Source organism: Coregonus lavaretus (assembly GCF_964263955.1).
Source record: "Coregonus lavaretus genome assembly, chromosome: 3".
NCBI lineage: Eukaryota > Metazoa > Chordata > Actinopteri > Salmoniformes > Salmonidae > Coregonus > Coregonus lavaretus.
Genome location: NC_139990.1, coordinates 43,208,833 through 43,226,006, shown reverse-complemented (window position 1 = coordinate 43,226,006; position 17,174 = coordinate 43,208,833). Strand labels below are relative to the sequence as shown.

General features: G+C 44.8%; 2 protein-coding genes across 2 annotated transcripts; both read left to right on the top strand.

Annotated features, from left to right (window-relative positions):
• Positions 1-2,606: 2,606 nt before the first annotated feature.
• LOC311115180 (putative 2-ketogluconate reductase) lies at positions 2,607-10,373 on the top strand (the record flags this gene model as incomplete). The annotated part of the gene is made up of 5 exons (XM_084157278.1): positions 2,607-2,979; positions 3,201-3,372; positions 4,004-4,182; positions 4,500-4,596; positions 10,331-10,373. The coding sequence occupies 5 exons, from the start codon at positions 2,607-2,609 to the stop codon at positions 10,371-10,373; spliced, it is 864 nt and encodes a 287-aa protein (XP_084013404.1).
• Positions 10,374-13,050: 2,677 nt separating this feature from the next.
• Positions 13,051-15,762, top strand: LOC311126997 (partitioning defective 6 homolog gamma-like; the record flags this gene model as incomplete). Its single annotated transcript, XM_084158732.1, has 3 exons — positions 13,051-13,119; positions 13,687-13,909; positions 14,729-15,762. 3 exons carry the CDS (start codon positions 13,051-13,053, stop codon positions 15,760-15,762), a joined length of 1,326 nt encoding a protein of 441 aa, XP_084014858.1.
• Between the last annotated feature and the right edge of the window lie 1,412 nt (positions 15,763-17,174).

The window sequence follows — 17,174 nt, the reverse complement described above, 5'->3', positions numbered from 1 at the left end:
TCTCCGCACTGCTAAAGCTAACTCTCTCTCCTCTGCTCTTGTCCTTCTAGACCTGTCTGCTGCCTTTGATACTGTGAACCATCAGATCCTCCTCTCCACCCTCTCCGAGCTGGGCATCTCCGGCGCGGCTCACTCCTGGATTGCGTCCTACCTGACCGGTCGCTCCTACCAAGTGGCGTGGCGAGAAGCTGTCTCCGCACCACGTGCTCTCACCACTGGTGTCCCCCAGGGCTCAGTTCTAGGCCCTCTCCTTTTCTCCCTATACACCAAGTCACTTGGCTCTGTCATATCCTCACATGGCCTCTCCTATCATTGCTACGCTGACGATACACAACTAATCTTCTCCTTTCCCCCTTCTGATAACCAGGTGGCGAATCGCATCTCTGCATGTCTGGCCGACATATCAGTATGGATGACGGATCACCACCTCAAGCTGAACCCTGGCAAGACGGAGCTGCTCTTCCTCCCGGGGAAGGACTGCCCGTTCCATGATCTCGCCATCACGGTTGACAACTCCGTTGTGTCCTCCTCCCAGAGTGCGAAGAGCCTTGGCGTGACCCTGGACAACACCCTGTCGTTCTCCGCTAACATCAAGGCGGTGACCCGATCCTGCAGGTTCATGCTCTACAACATTCGGAGAGTACGACCCTGCCTTACACAGGAAGTGGCACAGGTCCTAATCCAGGCACTGGTCATCTCCCGTCTGGATTACTGCAACTCGCTGTTGGCTGGCCTCCCTGCCTGTGCCATTAAACCCCTACAACTCATCCAGAATGCCGCAGCCCGTCTGGTGTTCAACCTTCCCAAGTTCTCTCACGTCACCCCCCTCCTCCGCACACTCCACTGGCTTCCAGTTGAAGCTCGCATCCGTTACAAGACCATGGTGCTTGCCTATGGAGCTGTGAGGGGAACGGCACCTCCGTACCTTCAGGCTCTGATCAGTCCCTACACCCAAACGAGGGCATTGCGTTCATCCACCTCTGGCCTGCTGGCTCCCCTTCCTCTGCGGAAGCATAGTTCCCGCTCAGCCCAGTCAAAACTGTTCGCTGCTCTGGCACCCCAATGGTGGAACAAGCTCCCTCACGACGCCAGGACAGCGGAGTCACTCATCACCTTCCGGAGACATTTGAAACCCCACCTCTTTAAGGAATACCTGGGATAGGATAAAGTAATCCTTCTACCCCCCCCCCCCCCAAAAAAATAAAAAAATAAAAAAATAAAATAAAAAATAACAATTGTAAAGTGGTTATCCCACTGGCTATAGGGTGAATGCACCAATTTGTAAGTCGCTCTGGATAAGAGCGTCTGCTAAATGACGTAAATGTAAATGTAAATGTAGGACAGTCTGATGTTGATGTTTTAGGACAGTCTGATGATGTTTTAGGACAGTCGGATGTTGATGTTTTAGGACAGTCTGATGATGTTTTAGGACAGTCTGATGTTGATGTTTTAGGACAGTCTGATGATGTTTTAGGACAGTCCGATGTTGATGTTTTAGGACAGTCCGATGCTGATGTTTTAGGACAGTCTGATGTTGATGTTTTAGGACAGTCTGATGATTATGTTTTAGGACAGTCTGATGTTGATGTTTTAGGACAGTCTGATGCTGATGTTTTAGGACAGTCTGATGCTGATGTTTTAGGACAGTCTGATGCTGATGTTTTAGGACAGTCTGATGCTGATGTTTTAGGACAGTCTGATGATTATGTTTTAGGACAGTCCGATGTTGATGTTTTAGGACAGTCCGATGCTGATGTTTTAGGACAGTCTGATGTTGATGTTTTAGGACAGTCTGATGATTATGTTTTAGGACAGTCTTATGTTTATGTTTTAGGACAGTCTGATGATTATGTTTTAGGACAGTCTTATGTTGATGTTTTAAGACAGTCTGATGCTGATGTTTTAGGACAGTCTGATGCTGATGTTTTAGGACAGTCTGATGCTGATGTTTTAGGACAGTCTCATGTTGATGTTTTAGGACAGTCTGGTGATGTTTTAGGGAAGTCTGATGTTGATGTTTTAGGACAGTCTGATGATGTTTTAGGACAGTCTGATGTTGATGTTTTAGGACAGTCTGATGATGTTTTAGGACAGTCTGATGTTGATGTTTTAGGACAGTCTGATGTTGATGTTTTAGACCTAAAAATGTAATGAAGCCAAAATGTAAACACACTAATGCATACCACACACAGTTTGAATGAGGTTTCCCATATGCAAATGTTTTTTCAGAATATTTTGTTACGTAGTGACCTCTGAGCTTTGATAGCCGACTGTTGCAGACGTATCTCGACATACAGTAGATTGGCCGTTTACCTGCAGAACGTTGGAAAATAAGAATTGGTTAGAATGCATTTACATTCTGAAATACCTCATCTATTGTATTCTTCTAAATGTTGAAACAATTGTGAAAACAATTGAGGATTATAGTGATATCCAAAGCGTTCTTCTCCATTTATTGTTCCAATAGACTTTATGTTGAATGCCATTGAAATAGAATGCGATAGAATGATTAGAATATATATAGCATATAAATAGAATAATTATATTGTTTGATTGTTGACTTCATAGACTTACAGTATGGTTGATTTATTCCCATTCAGATCAACATGGAGAAGCCCTGCATACTGGCCACTACCTTCGGAGCGCCTGGAGGCATCTACAAACGCTTTGCACCTGTTGTTGAGAAACACTTCACCATTATCCCATACGAGACATTCCCGCCAGACCAGAAGAATTTGTCCGAACAGGTCAAAGTAGTATTTGTATGGGGTGGTGCCCTGAAGGTTGACAGAGGTCTGATGCAATTTCTGCCTAACCTCAAAGTGGTGGTTAACGGAGGGGTGGGAGTGGACCATCTGGACATACCCATGATCAACAGCTTTGGGGTGAAGGTGTGCAACACCCCTCATGTTGTTGACAACGCCACTGCCGACATCGGGATGGGCCTGATGCTGGCGTCTGCAAGGAAGATCGTCGAAGGTAGGCCTATGTCAGAGACTCAGAGTTAGTAGTTTCTCATTGAAACATACAGGGCCAGTTTCCCGGACACAGATGACCTAGTTCTGGACTAAGAGTGTTCTATGAAGAATCTCCATTTAAAGTGCTTTTTTAATCCAGGACTAGTCTTAATCTGTGTCGTGGAAACCGGCCCATAAAGTGAGATAATGTAACCCGTTTTATTCCTTATCATATTCCTACAGGTCACCATTACTCCCTAACCCATAACAATGAGGACTTGCCAGAGAGCTCCATGGGTATGAATGTCAGCGGGGCCACCCTGGGCATCATCGGTATGGGGAGGATAGGATACAAGGTGGCCAGGAGGGCACAGGGATTTGATATGAAGATTCTCTATCATAATAGGAACCGCAGGTAATAGTAATGCATTTTATTTTACATACTTTCCAAACACTCAAAGACACCTTACATCAAAAGTACATCAATTGCAGGTCAAATCAAATCAGCAGGACCTTATTCTAGACAGCAGTATGGCTATGGTTAAGGTTTAGACATTGGTCTGCTGTGTGATGCTGAAAGCTAACATATTCACCCTGTTCAAGTTCTTGCTATCCCTGTTCATTCATTTACTACTCATTTACTTATTCAAACTAAATTAGGGTTTAACTCTAAACTCACTGTAACACAGACTCGGTACCCAAACAGACTTCTTTCATCTTTAATTTTAGCATTCCAGTTCCTTATTCTAAAGACAATGTGGTTGTGATTCTAAAGACAGTGTGGTTGTGATTCTAAAGACAGTGTGGTTGTGATTTTAAAGACAGTGTGGTTGTGATTCTAAAGACAGTGTGATTGTGATTCTAAAGACAGTGTAGTTGTGATTCTAAAGACAGTGTGGTTGTGATTCTAAAGACAGTGTGGTTGTGATTCTAAAGACAGTGTGGTTGTGATTCTAAAGACAGCGTGGTTGTGATTCTAAAGACAGTGTGGTTGTGATTTCTTTACTTTTATTTTCATATTTTCTTCTTCTTTTCTTTCTTTCCAGGAAAGAGGAAGAGAGAGCAGTAGGGGCGACGTACTGCCTCAACATGGAGGATCTGCTCCAGCAGTCAGACTTTGTGATGGTGGTGGTGGTGAACGTGTCACCCGCCACCCAGAAACTGATCGGTGCCAAGGAGCTAGCCATGATGAAACCCACCAGCACTCTCATCAACATCAGTAGAGGTATGACCAGACCATAGAATTAGAAGAAGTAGAATGGGCATCCCCATTCAGGTCAATTATACCACTGGTGGTCATTTTGAGTGTCCCCATAGCAGTAAAGCAGTGATTCTGCTTTACTGACTGAATCCTGACTTGAGATCTATGGGCGGATGAGCTTACAACTTTCACGTAAATCATGCATTGACGTAAATTAGAGCATTATACAAAATGTGAGCCACACACACAGATCTCAAGTTAGATTCACCCGAAAGTTATTGTGATCAGACTCTAACTCGCCATAACAAACGTAATAAACATTGGGCCATTTGTTTTCACAGGCCTCGTTGTAGACCAAGATGCGTTGGTGGAAGCCCTCCAGAAGAAAGTGATCCGAGCTGCTGCACTGGATGTGACTTATCCTGAACCCCTACCAATGTAAGACTGATACCCTGAATCTCTACCAATGTAAGACTGATACCCTGAATCTCTACCAATGTTAGACTGATACCCTGAATCTCTACCAATGTTAGACTGATACCCTGCATCTCTACCAATGTAAGACTGATACCCTGAATCTCTACCAATGTTAGACTGATACCCTGAATCTCTACCAATGTTAGACTGATACCCTGCATCTCTACCAATGTAAGACTGATACCCTGAACCTCTACCAATGTTAGACTGATACCCTGAATCTCTACCAATGTTAGACTGATACCCTGAATCTCTACCAATGTAAGACTGATACCCTGAATCTCTACCAATGTTAGACTGATACCCTGAATCTCTACCATTGTTAAACTGATACCCTGAACCCCTACAAATGTTAGACTGATACCCTGAATCTCTACCAATGTAAGACTGATACCCTGAACCCCTACCAATGTTAGACTGATATTGTCATTGAGCTACACAAGATACTCCATAATGTCAAAGTGAAAAGTTAACAAATTAATACAAATAAAATACACTGCTCAAAAAAAATAAAGGGAACACTTAAACAACACAATGTAACTCCAAGTCAATCACACTTCTGTGAAATCAAACTGTCCACTTAGGAAGCAACACTGATTGACAATACATTTCACATGCTGTTGTGCAAATGGAATAGACAACAGGTGGAAATTATAGGCAATTAGCAAGACACCCCCAATAAAGGAGTGGTTCTGCAGGTGGTGACCACAGACCACTTCTCAGTTCCTATGCTTCCTGGCTGATGTTTTGGTCACTTTTGAATGCTGGCGGTGCTTTCACTCTAGTGGTAGCATGAGACGGAGTCTACAACCCACACAAGTGGCTCAGGTAGTGCAGCTCATCCAGGATGGCACATCAATGCAAGCTGTGGCAAGAAGGTTTGCTGTGTCTGTCAGCGTAGTGTCCAGAGCATGGAGGCGCTACCAGGAGACAGGCCAGTACATCAGGAGACGTGGAGGAGGCCATAGGAGGGCAACAACCCAGCAGCAGGACCGCTACCTCCGCCTTTGTGCAAGGAGGAGCAGGAGGAGCACTGCCAGAGCCCTGCAAAATGACCTCCAGCAGGCCACAAATGTGCATGTGTCTGCTCAAACGGTCAGAAACAGACTCCATGAGGGTGGTATGAGGGCCCGACGTCCACAGGTGGGGGTTGTGCTTACAGCCCAACACCGTGCAGGACGTTTGGCATTTGCCAGAGAACACCAAGATTGGCAAATTCGCCACTGGCGCCCTGTGCTCTTCACAGATGAAAGCAGGTTCACACTGAGCACATGTGACAGACGTGACAGAGTCTGGAGACGCCGTGGAGAACGTTCTGCTGCCTGCAACATCCTCCAGCATGACCGGTTTGGCGGTGGGTCAGTCATGGTGTGGGGTGGCATTTCTTTGGGGGGCCGCACAGCCCTCCATGTGCTCGCCAGAGGTAGCCTGACTGCCATTAGGTACCGAGATGAGATCCTCAGACCCCTTGTGAGACCATATGCTGGTGCGGTTGGCCCTGGGTTCCTCCTAATGCAAGACAATGCTAGACCTCATGTGGCTGGAGTGTGTCAGCAGTTCCTGCAAGAGGAAGGCATTGATGCTATGGACTGGCCCGCCCATTCCCCAGACCTGAATCCAATTGAGCACATCTGGGACATCATGTCTCGCTCCATCCACCAACGCCACGTTGCACCACAGACTGTCCAGGAGTTGGCGGATGCTTTAGTCCAGGTCTGGAAGGAGATCCCTCAGGAGACATTTACATTTACATTTACGTCATTTAGCAGACGCTCTTATCCAGAGCGACTTACAGGAGCAATTAGGGTTAAGTGCCTTGCTTAAGGGCACATCGACAGATTTTTCACCTAGTCGGCTCGGGGATTAGAACCAGCGACCTTTCGGTTACTGGCACAACACTCTTACCCACTAAGAGACCATCCGCCACCTCATCAGGAGCATGCCCAGGCGTTGTAGGGAGGTCATACAGGCACGTGGAGGCCACACACACTACTGAGCCTCATTTTGACTTGTTTTAAGGACATTACATCAAAGTTGGATCAGCCTGTAGTGTGGTTTTCCACTTTAATTTTGAGGGTGACTCCAAATCCAGACCTCCATGGGTTGATAAATTTGATTTCCATTGATAATTTTTGTGTTATTTTGTTGTCAGCACATTCAACTATGTAAAGAAAAAAGTATTTAATAAGATTATTTCATTCATTCAGATCTAGGATGTGTTATTTAAGTGTTCCCTTAATTTCTTTGAGCAGTGTACAATAAAATTGTATTTGTCACATGTGCCGAATACAACAGGTGTAGACCTTACAGTGAAATGCTTACAAGCCCTTAACCAACAATGCAGATTTAAGAAAGAATACCAAAACAAATATCATAAAAAAACATAATTTAAAATAATACGAAATAAAAGTAACAAATAATTAAAGAGCAGCAGTAAAAATAACAATTGCGAGGCTATATACAGGGGGTACCGGTACCGAGTCAATGTGCGGGGGCACCGGTTAGTCGAGGTAATTGGGGTAATATGTACATGTAGGTAGAGTTATTAAAGTGACTATGCATAGATAATAAACAGAGAGTAGCAGCAGCGTAAAAGAGGGGTGGGGGGGCAATGCAAATAGTCTGGGTAGCCATTTGATTAGATGTTCAGGAGTCTTATGGCTTGGGGTAGAAGCTGTTAAGAAGCATAACTAAAATATAGTCGTTCCATAAGTATTCACCCCCTTTATTTAGGCAAGCCTCAATTAGTTCAGGAGTAAAATTTGGCTTAAGACTCACTCTGTGTGAAATAATAGGGGTTGACATGATTTTTGAATGACTACCCCTTCCTCTGTCCCCCATACATACAACATCTGTAAGGTCCCTTAGTCAAGTATTTCAAGCACGGATTCAACTATAAAGACCAGGGAGCTTTTCGAAAGCCTCATAAAGAAGTGCAATGATTGGTAGATGGGTAACAATAACAAATCAGACATTGAATATATCTTCAAGCATGGTCAAGTTAATAATTATGGTGTGGATGATGTATTAAACCACCCAGACACATCAAAGATGCAGTCGTCCTTCTGAACTGAGCTGCAGGGCAGGAAGGAAACTACTCAGGGATGTCACTATGAGGCCATTGGTGATTTTAAAACAGCTAAAGAGTTCAATGGCTGTGATGGGAGAAGACTGGGGATGGATCAACAACATTGTAGTGACTCCACAATAATTACCTAAATGACAGAGTGAAAAGAATAATACAAATATACAGAATAAAAATATTCCAAAAGATGCATATACAGTATACAGTGGAGAGAACAAGTATTTGATACACTGCCGATTTTGCAGGTTTTCCTACTTACAAAGCATGTAGAGGTCTGTAATTTTTTATCATAGGTACACTTCAACTGTGAGAGATGGAATCTAAAACAAAAATCCAGAAAATCACATTGTATGATTTTTAAGTAATTAATTTGCATTTTATTGCATGACATAAGTATTTGATCACCTACCAACCAGTAAGAATTCTGGCTCTCACAGACCTGTTCGTTTTTTTTAAAGAAGCCCTCCTGTTCTCCACTCATTACCTGTATTAACTGCACCTGTTTGAACTCGTTACCTGTATAAAAGACACCTGCCCACACACTCAATCAAGCAGACTACAACCTCTCCACAATGGCCAAGACCAGAGAGCTGTGTAAGGACATCAGGGATAAAATTGTAGACCTGCACAAGGCTGGGATGGGCTACAGGACAATAGGCAAGCAGCTTGGTGAGAAGGCAACAACTGTTGGCGCAATTATTAGAAAATTGAAGAAGTTCAAGATGACGGTCAATCACCCTCGGTCTGGGGCTCCATGCAAGATCTCACCTCGTGGGGCATCAATGATCATGAGGAAGGTGAGGGATCAGCCCAGAACTACACGGCAGGACCTGGTCAATGACCTGAAGAGAGCTGGGACCACAGTCTCAAAAAAAAACATTAGTAGCACACTACGCCGTCATGGATTAAAATCCTGCAGCGCACGCAAGGTCCCCCTGCTCAAGCCAGCGCATGTCCAGGCCCGTCTGAAGTTTGTCAATGACCATCTGGATGATCCAGAGGAGGAATGGGAGAAGGTCATGTGGTCTGATGAGACAAAAATAGAGCTTTTTGGTCTAAACTCCACTCGCCGTGTTTGGAGGAAGAAGAAGGATGAGTACAACCCGAAGAACACCATCCCAACCGTGAAGCATGGAGGTGGAAACATCATTCTTTGGGGATGCTTTTCTGCAAAGGGGACAGGACGACTGCACCGTATTGAGGGGAGGATGGATGGGGCCATGTATCGCGAGATCTTGGCCAACAACCTCCTTCCCTCAGTAAGAGCATTGAAGATGGGTCGTGACTGGGTCTTCCAGCATGACAACGACCCAAAACACACAGCCAGGGCAACTAAGGAGTGGCTCCATAAGAAGCATCTCAAGGTCCTGGAGGGGCCTAGCCAGTCTCCAGACCTGAACCCAATAGAAAATCTTTGGAGGGAGCTGAAAGTCCGTATTGCCCAGCGACAGCCCCGAAACCTGAAGGATCTGGAGAAGGTCTGTATGGAGGAGTGGGCCAAAATCCCTGCTGCAGTGTATGCAAACCTGGTCAAGACCTACAGGAAACATATGATCTCTGTAATTGCAAACAAAGGTTTCTGTACCAAATATTAAGTTCTGCTTTTCTGATGTATCAAATACTTATGTCATGCAATAAAATGCAAATGAATTACTTAAAAATCATACAATGTGATTTTCTGGATTTTTGTTTTAGATTCCGTCTCTCACAGTTGAAGTGTACCTATGATAAAAATTACAGACCTCTACATGCTTTGTAAGTAGGAAAACCTGCAAAATCGGCAGTGTATCAAATACTTGTTCTCCCCACTGTATGTATTCGACAAGGCACTAAAGTAATACTGCAAAAAACATGGCAAAGGAATACACTTTTTGGCCTAATTGCAAAGCCTTATGTTTGGGGCAAATCCAACACAACACATCACTGCCTCCTTATTTTCAAGCATGGTGGTGGCTGCATCATGTTATGGGTATGTTTGACATCGACAAAGACTGGGGAGTTTGTCAGGATTTAAAAAAGCGGGATGGAGCTAAGCATGGGCAAAATCCTAGAGGAAAACCTGCTTCAGCAGGACAATAACCTACATACAACACAAAGCCAAATCTACACTCGAGTTGCAAGAAGACAGTGAATGTTCCTGAGTGGCGAGTTACAGTTTTGACTTAAATTTCCTTAAAAATCTATGGCAAGACTTGAAAATTGCTGTCTAGCCATGATCCCCAACACCTTGACAGAGCTTGGAAGAATTTTGAAAAGAATAATTGGCAAATATTGCACAATCCAGGTGTGCAAAGCTCTTATGAGACTTACCCAAGAACACTCACAGCTGTAATCGCTGCCAAAGGTGTTTCTAACATGTATTGACTCAGGGGGGTTGAATACTTATCTAATCAAGGTATATTAGTGTTTTATTTTTTCATTCATCTTTAAAAAATAAATAGAATTGTGTCATTACAGAGTATTTTGTGTAGATCGTTGACAAAAAATGACAATTAAATTAATTTTAATCCCACTTTGTAACGCAATAAAATGTGAAGAAATCCAAGGGAGGTGTAGACTTTCTCTATAACCCTCAAATAACAAATGAATGTTTTGTTTTTGCCTGGACAGAGGCCACCCCCTTGCTGCTCTTCCAAACGACACACTCCGTTGAGACGACCCAGATAATGGTGGAGAAGATGGTGACCAACGCCCTGGCAGCACTGGGAGAGAACCAGCCTCCTGATGAGGTCATGGTTTAGGTCAGATAAGTTTCCCCTAGGTACAGATCTAGGATCAGCTTATTTCCCCCAATCCTAACCTGAACCATTAGTGGGCGAAATGCAAAATGTAAAACCAAAATCAGCGTCTAAGGGCAAATTCACCCTATTCCTCAGGAATCGCCCTGTACCCTCCATGACAGTTTTAACTAGCAGCCATGCCTTAGAGCAGGGGTGTCAAACATACGGCCCCGGCCTGCGAGGGGGGTTCAATCCGGCCCATGGGTGGTTTGAATAGCCTCAAACATTTTCGACAAGTTATAAATAGCTCTCTAAGGTCTGCAATAACTAACGAGACAAGAGGAACTGATGATGCACTACCCAATTTTGAAATTGCACCTTGTGCATTCTACTTGTACAACTTTCAAGAGTAAGTTTAAAGCCGGACTGAGTCCCTTACATTTTTTAATAAAAAGCCGGACCCCCGCTCCGACCCCTCAGTTTGGGAACCATGGTCGTAAAAGTCCGAATGCGGCCCCCGGGGAACATTTATTTGACACCCCTGCCTTAGAGGGTCGTAACTTCCACAATCACTTATCTAGCAGAACGTTACATTTACATTTTAGTCATTTAGCAGACGCTCTTATCCAGAGCGACTTACAGTTAGTGAATGCATACATGTTTTTTTTTGTCATGCTGGCCCCCCGTGGAAAACAAACCCACATCCCTGCCGGCCAAACCCTCCCCTACCTTGGATGACGCTGGACCAATTGTGCGCCGCCCATGGGTCTCCTGGTCGCGGCCGGCTGCGACAGAGCCTGGACTCGAACCAGGATCTCTAGTGGCACAGCTAGGACTGCGATGCAGTGCCTTAGACCACTGTGCCACTCGGGAGTCATGAAAGGAAGGATGGTGTAAATCTATCCAGTGGTGATGAAGGAAATGAAGACATTTAGTATTGAGACACAGCCACCACAAAGCCGTATTGAGACACAGCCACCACAATGCAGCAGTGTCACTGATCAGAGAAGTCTTCCCCATCCACATTAATAAGCACCTAATCATAGCACCGTCCTGGACAATTCTGTATAAGTTATGACACTGTAGATAATAAAATGCTGGATAGAAATTGAATATATTGCTTCTCAATGGTGAATATGCCTTCTCAGAGAGTACATGGAAATGTACTGTAATTCCTATCACTTCATATTGGGGAGTTAACCTTATTGCAATAACCATTGACTGTTGATTTAACTAATTATAACCACTGATTTTAAAGTTTTGGACCATTATGCATACTGTATTTCTAACTGCACAATAAATAACTTGACAAATCTGTATTATTTTGTGCATTAATGCATTATAAATATGTAAATCAAATGTTATAAATATTTTATAAATCTGAAGCAAGGTTACAAGATATTTAGTAGCCCAATGTAATCAATCTCTACAGCATTTAAGAGAAGAAAATGCGTCCTCCGGTGGAGAGGAGAGGGAAGCTATGGAAAGGATGGGGGTGGTGATGTCATGATGGTAAATTTTACCCAATCCAAGGGTTGCCATGTTCGCGGTTTTCTAGCAAAATTGTGTTACTTTGAAAACGATGTCGCGGGTGAAAATGTATTGGTCCCTGGTTGCGTGTTTTTGGCCTACTTTTTAATTGCACCGCTGCCGCCTTGCAAATTTCTTTAAAATATATATTTCACTGTGACCTGCTGTTGCTGACTATCAGCAAGTGAGGCAGGCTGTTTCTGAGTGAGTGAGTGAGTGATTGGGCGGGAGGGGTGTGTGTGTGTGTGTGTGTGTGTGTGTGTGTGTGTGTGTGTGTGTGTGTGTGTGTGTGTGTTGAGACTGAGCGCTGCAGCAGGCAGCTGAGTCTCGTTAGTAAGAGGAGACAGAGCAGCACCGAAGTTATCAATTGTGATCATGGTCACAGTTCTATCGCAATTGCCAATCAGCTGTTATTAGAATGCATTAGATTGAAGGTAACAGTCAGTCAGTTTAGGCTACAGGTAACAAAACAAAAAACTGAATTGAAATGACAAGTCAATCTCGCAAATAGGCCATTTATAACGGTTTGTGGTCTTAACGTCTGGCACATAATAACGGCGCAGTTGCCAGAAAATAGACTAACATTCATTTTTGGCAATTTAATAAGGGCGAATTATCTCTTCTCTTGCGATATATTCAAATTCCTCTATTAGTCACATTAGCTCGCAATAGTTATTATTTTTTATGGAAACCCGAATTTAGCTTCTTATGTCGTTAGAAGTTAAATCGAGATTCCTTCTTAATTCTCTCGATAACGTTATGGAACTCTTCTCTAGCAGCGAAAAAAAAAATTGGGCTAGTTTTGTGGGCGGGTTTTGAGTAGTCATTGGGCTATACATTTTTCTCGACCTGGAAACCCTGCCCAATCTCCCTGCCCGTGTCCCGCAACAGTCAGGGGGAACGACAGTCTTTTGATGTGACAGAAGAAAGCAGCAACTCCTCCCGCAGAAGTACAGGAAAACGGCTTTGTATGAAGAAGCGCAACTTTACGCACAGGCAGACAGTGGATTGAACGAAACCCACAGTAGTAGTCTACAACCCACACAGACAGAAGCCAGTGGGGCTCTGAAGAATAAGAAAATGAATCGGAGCTTAAGTAAATCGCAGTCTTCTTTGCAGTATTGTGCGACAGTGGAAGTGAAAAGCAAAGTAAGTAGCGGCGCGGGAGTTGGGCATCTATTGGGCTGACTATTGTTCCATTTGGAGAGGATGCTGTCTAGCTGCGTAATGTGCTCCCGATAAATGGAAGAATAACGGTCCTTGACTAAAATTATATATAGGCCTACATCCGATATGTCTCCCTAGTGTAGGCTACTGTCATTTTTTAAAGAATGCGTTTACGCTTTTATGGTATGAGATAATCTGTTTACCACCAATGTGGTGGTCCCTCCACCCATTCATTTCTATTTTTACCTGTCATAACATTATTTTTTAGATTATAAGTAATGTATTATTAGCTGCATATGTAATCGCCAATATTATGGCTATAAGCAAGATAGATAACATCTACATTTTCTGCTCACAATCCTTGGCTGATCTACAGGTATATGTATTGTTTTGTCCATATCATCTCAGTTTAGTCCAGTAGCCTAATACATTGCTGACACTCAATATCAAAATCACATTTGTCAATGAATTGCTTTGATTGATCTAATAAGTATGGAAAACACAACTTTTCTTTGTTGTTCAAACTTCTCCGAAACATTCTCTCTTTAGTATGGAGCAGAGTTCAGAAGGTTTTCCCTTAACCGCTCCAACCCTGGGGAGTTCCAAGATTTCTACAAGCTCCTCCTGCGCCTGCACCATCTAACCAGCATTGATGTCATGATTGGCTATGCAGATATCCAGGGAGAGCTACTACCCATCAATAACGATGACAACTTCTGCAAGGCCGTGTCCACTGCTCCCACCTTACTGCGGATCTTCATACAGAGACAAGGTATAGCTGTAAACACCCAGAACAGACCAGACCAAGCAGTTGTTTTACTCTAAAGCCCGAAACTCAACTAAATGCCCACAGTAGTCTTGCCAGACTAAGCCAGTTATTAAGGTTGTCTGTCATTTAAAAGGGAATAATGCCAGGTAACATTGAGAGGCTTCGATAATGCTGAGATCAAATATAATCCAAGACTGACACTGGAATTCAAATATCCTTCTTGCATGCTTTCTTCATAAGGGATTTATCAGAGTTTGCATCAGGAAAGTTGTTTGTGTGTCTCCAGCAGCAGCAGAAGGGGAAGTCGTTTAGTTGTCCAGGGTTTATGTTTATTTTCATGTAATTGCTGTGCTCTACTATTTTCGTATGTTTGTTTACATGATGGACTATCTACATTTGTTTCCCTTGTTTATGTAACCTCATTAACTCCTGTTTATATAGTTTATAGAGAATCATACACGGGGCCCCGTGTAGCTCAGTTGGTAGAGCATGGTGCTTGCAATGCCAGGGTTGTGGGTTCGTTTCCCACGGGGGGCCAGTATGAGAAAAAAAAATGTATGCACTCACTAACTGTAAGTCGCTCTGGATAAGAGCGTCTGCTAAATGACTAAACATTTAAAATGTAATCAGAACATACTCTGCTGCCATCCTTTCGGATGTTGACAGTATGATTTATGCCCTGGTTGTTGTTTCTTGCCCACATTGACCCATACAGTAAAAAGAAAATGCATCAGTTTAGTTGCATTGTAGCAATTAGACTAGTTAGTGCATCTTACAAGCTTTGCAATCCAAGACGTGTGCTAACATATTTCCTATTCACAGAGGAAGTGGACTACAACAACTTCTGCCCCAATGCCACTGTGACACGCCGGAGGAAGGTGCCAGTGATCCCTCTCCCACGCGGCAACATGAACCGCAAAAGGCCAACGGTCCACATCAGCAGGCCGCAGGACTTCCGTCCCATCTCGTCCATTATTGACACGGACTTCCTGCCCGCATCTCAGCGCCGGGTACGCCTGTACCGCCAGGGCTCAGAGAAGCCCCTGGGGTTCTATATCCGGGATGGGACCACTGTGAAGGTGACTCCCCACGGCCTGGAGAAGGTCCCTGGGATCTTCATCTCACGGCTGGTCCCTGGAGGCCTGGCTGAGAGCACAGGGCTGCTGGCCATCAACGACCAGGTGCTTGAGGTGAATGGGATCGAGGTGATGGGCAAGGTGTTAGACCAGGTGACAGACATGATGATCGCAAACAGTCACAATCTTATCATCACGGTGAAGCCGGTGAACCAGCGTAATAACATAGTGCGTACCGGCAGCTGGATGTCGGGGATAAACTCAGGCAGTGTCAGCTCTTTAGACTACCAGAGTTACCACAGCATGCCCATCTGTCAGAGTCACCACAGCATGCCCATCTGTGTGGGAGCCTACAGCTTCACTGATGACGAGCTGCAGAGCGACGAGGACTTGGACATTGTGATTGAGAGAAGACTCAGAAACTCATCCCATCGCTCCAGTGCCTCCACCTCCACAGCCTCCCGTTCCCAGGCTTGGTCCCAGCCCCAGCAGAGTCCTAGGCTTTCTCCCAGACCATCCTCCCGGCGCCCTCCCCGTCGGCCTTACTCTGTCATCTCCTCAACCTCCTATCACTCACAGCCCAGCCTCACTAACCTGAACCTCAGACTGAACAGAGACCTGACCCTGCATCAGCACTACGGCAGCAGCCCAGTCATCAGGGAGATGAACGGAGGTGTGTTTAACCACAGCAGCCTGCTCACCCTGAGGACAGAGCTACGACGTAGCCTGGTGCTACAGAGGGGAGGGGTGGAGGAGGACGGAATGGTCATCACCTTATGATTCTATAGTAATATTCTAGAACACTGCAAACCACATGAGGCTGCTGAAGGGAGGACGGCTCATAAAAATGGCCAGAATTAAGTGAATAAAATGGTATTTGATACCATTCCACTCGTTCCGCTCCAGCCATTACCACGATCCCATCCTCCCTAACCTTTGTTATACCTTTTCTATACTTGAGACATTTCTTATTGTCTGTGTCCCAAATCTAATCAAATCCAATTTTATTTGTCACATACACGTGTTTAGCAGATGTTATTGCGGGTGTAGCGAAATGCTTGTGCTTCTAGCTCCGACAGTGCGGTAATATCTAACAAGTAATATCTAACACAACATATACCCAATACACACAAATCTAAGTAAGGAATGGAATATATACATATATGGACAAGCAATGACAGAGCAGCATGGACTAAGATACAGTAGAATATTATAGAATACAGTATATACATATGAGATGAGTGATGCAAGATATGTAAAGTGGCCAGTGATTTCAATAGGCAGCAGCAGCCTCTAGTCTGCTAGTGATGGCTATTTAACAGTCTGATGGCCTTGAGATAGAAGCTGTTTTTCATTCTCTCGGTCCCAGCTTTGATGCACCTGTACTGACCTCGCCTTCTGGATGACAGCAGGATGAACAGGCAGTGGCTTGGGTGGTTGATGTCCTTGATGATCTTTTTGGCCTTCCTGTGACATCGGGTGCTGTAAGTGTCCTGGAGGGCGGGTAGTTTGCCCCCGGTAATGCGTTCGGCAGACCACACCACCCTCTGGAGAGCCCTGCGGTTGCGGGCGGTGCAGTTGCCGTACCAGGCGGTGATACAGCCCGACAGGATGCTCTCAATTGTGCATCTGTAAAAGTTTGTGAGGGTTTTAGGTGCCAAGCCAAATTTCTTCAGCCTCCTGAGGTTGAAGAGGCTCTGTTGTGCCTTCTTCACCACACTGTCTGCGTGGGTGGACCATTTAAGTTTGTTAGTGATGTGTACGCCAAGGAACTTGAAGCTTTCCACCTTCTCCACTGCGGTCCCGTCGATGTGGATAGGGGGGTGCACCATCTGCTGTTTCCTGAAGTTCACGATCATCTCCTTTGTTTTGTTGACGTTGAGTGAGAGGTTATTTTCCTGGCACCAGACTCCCAGAGCCCTCACCTCCTCCCTGTAGACTGTCTCGTCATTGTTGGTAATCAAGCCTACTACTGTTGTGTCGTCTGCAAACTTGATGATTGAGTTGGAGGCGTGCATGGCTACGTGGGTGAACGGGGAGTACAGGAGGGGGCTGAGCACACACCCTTGTGGGGCCCCAGTGTTGAGGATCAGCGAAGTGGAGATGTTGTTTCCTACTTTCACCACCTGGGGGCGGCCCGTCAGGATGTCCAGGACCCAGTTGCACAGGGCGGGGTTCAGACCCAGGGCCTC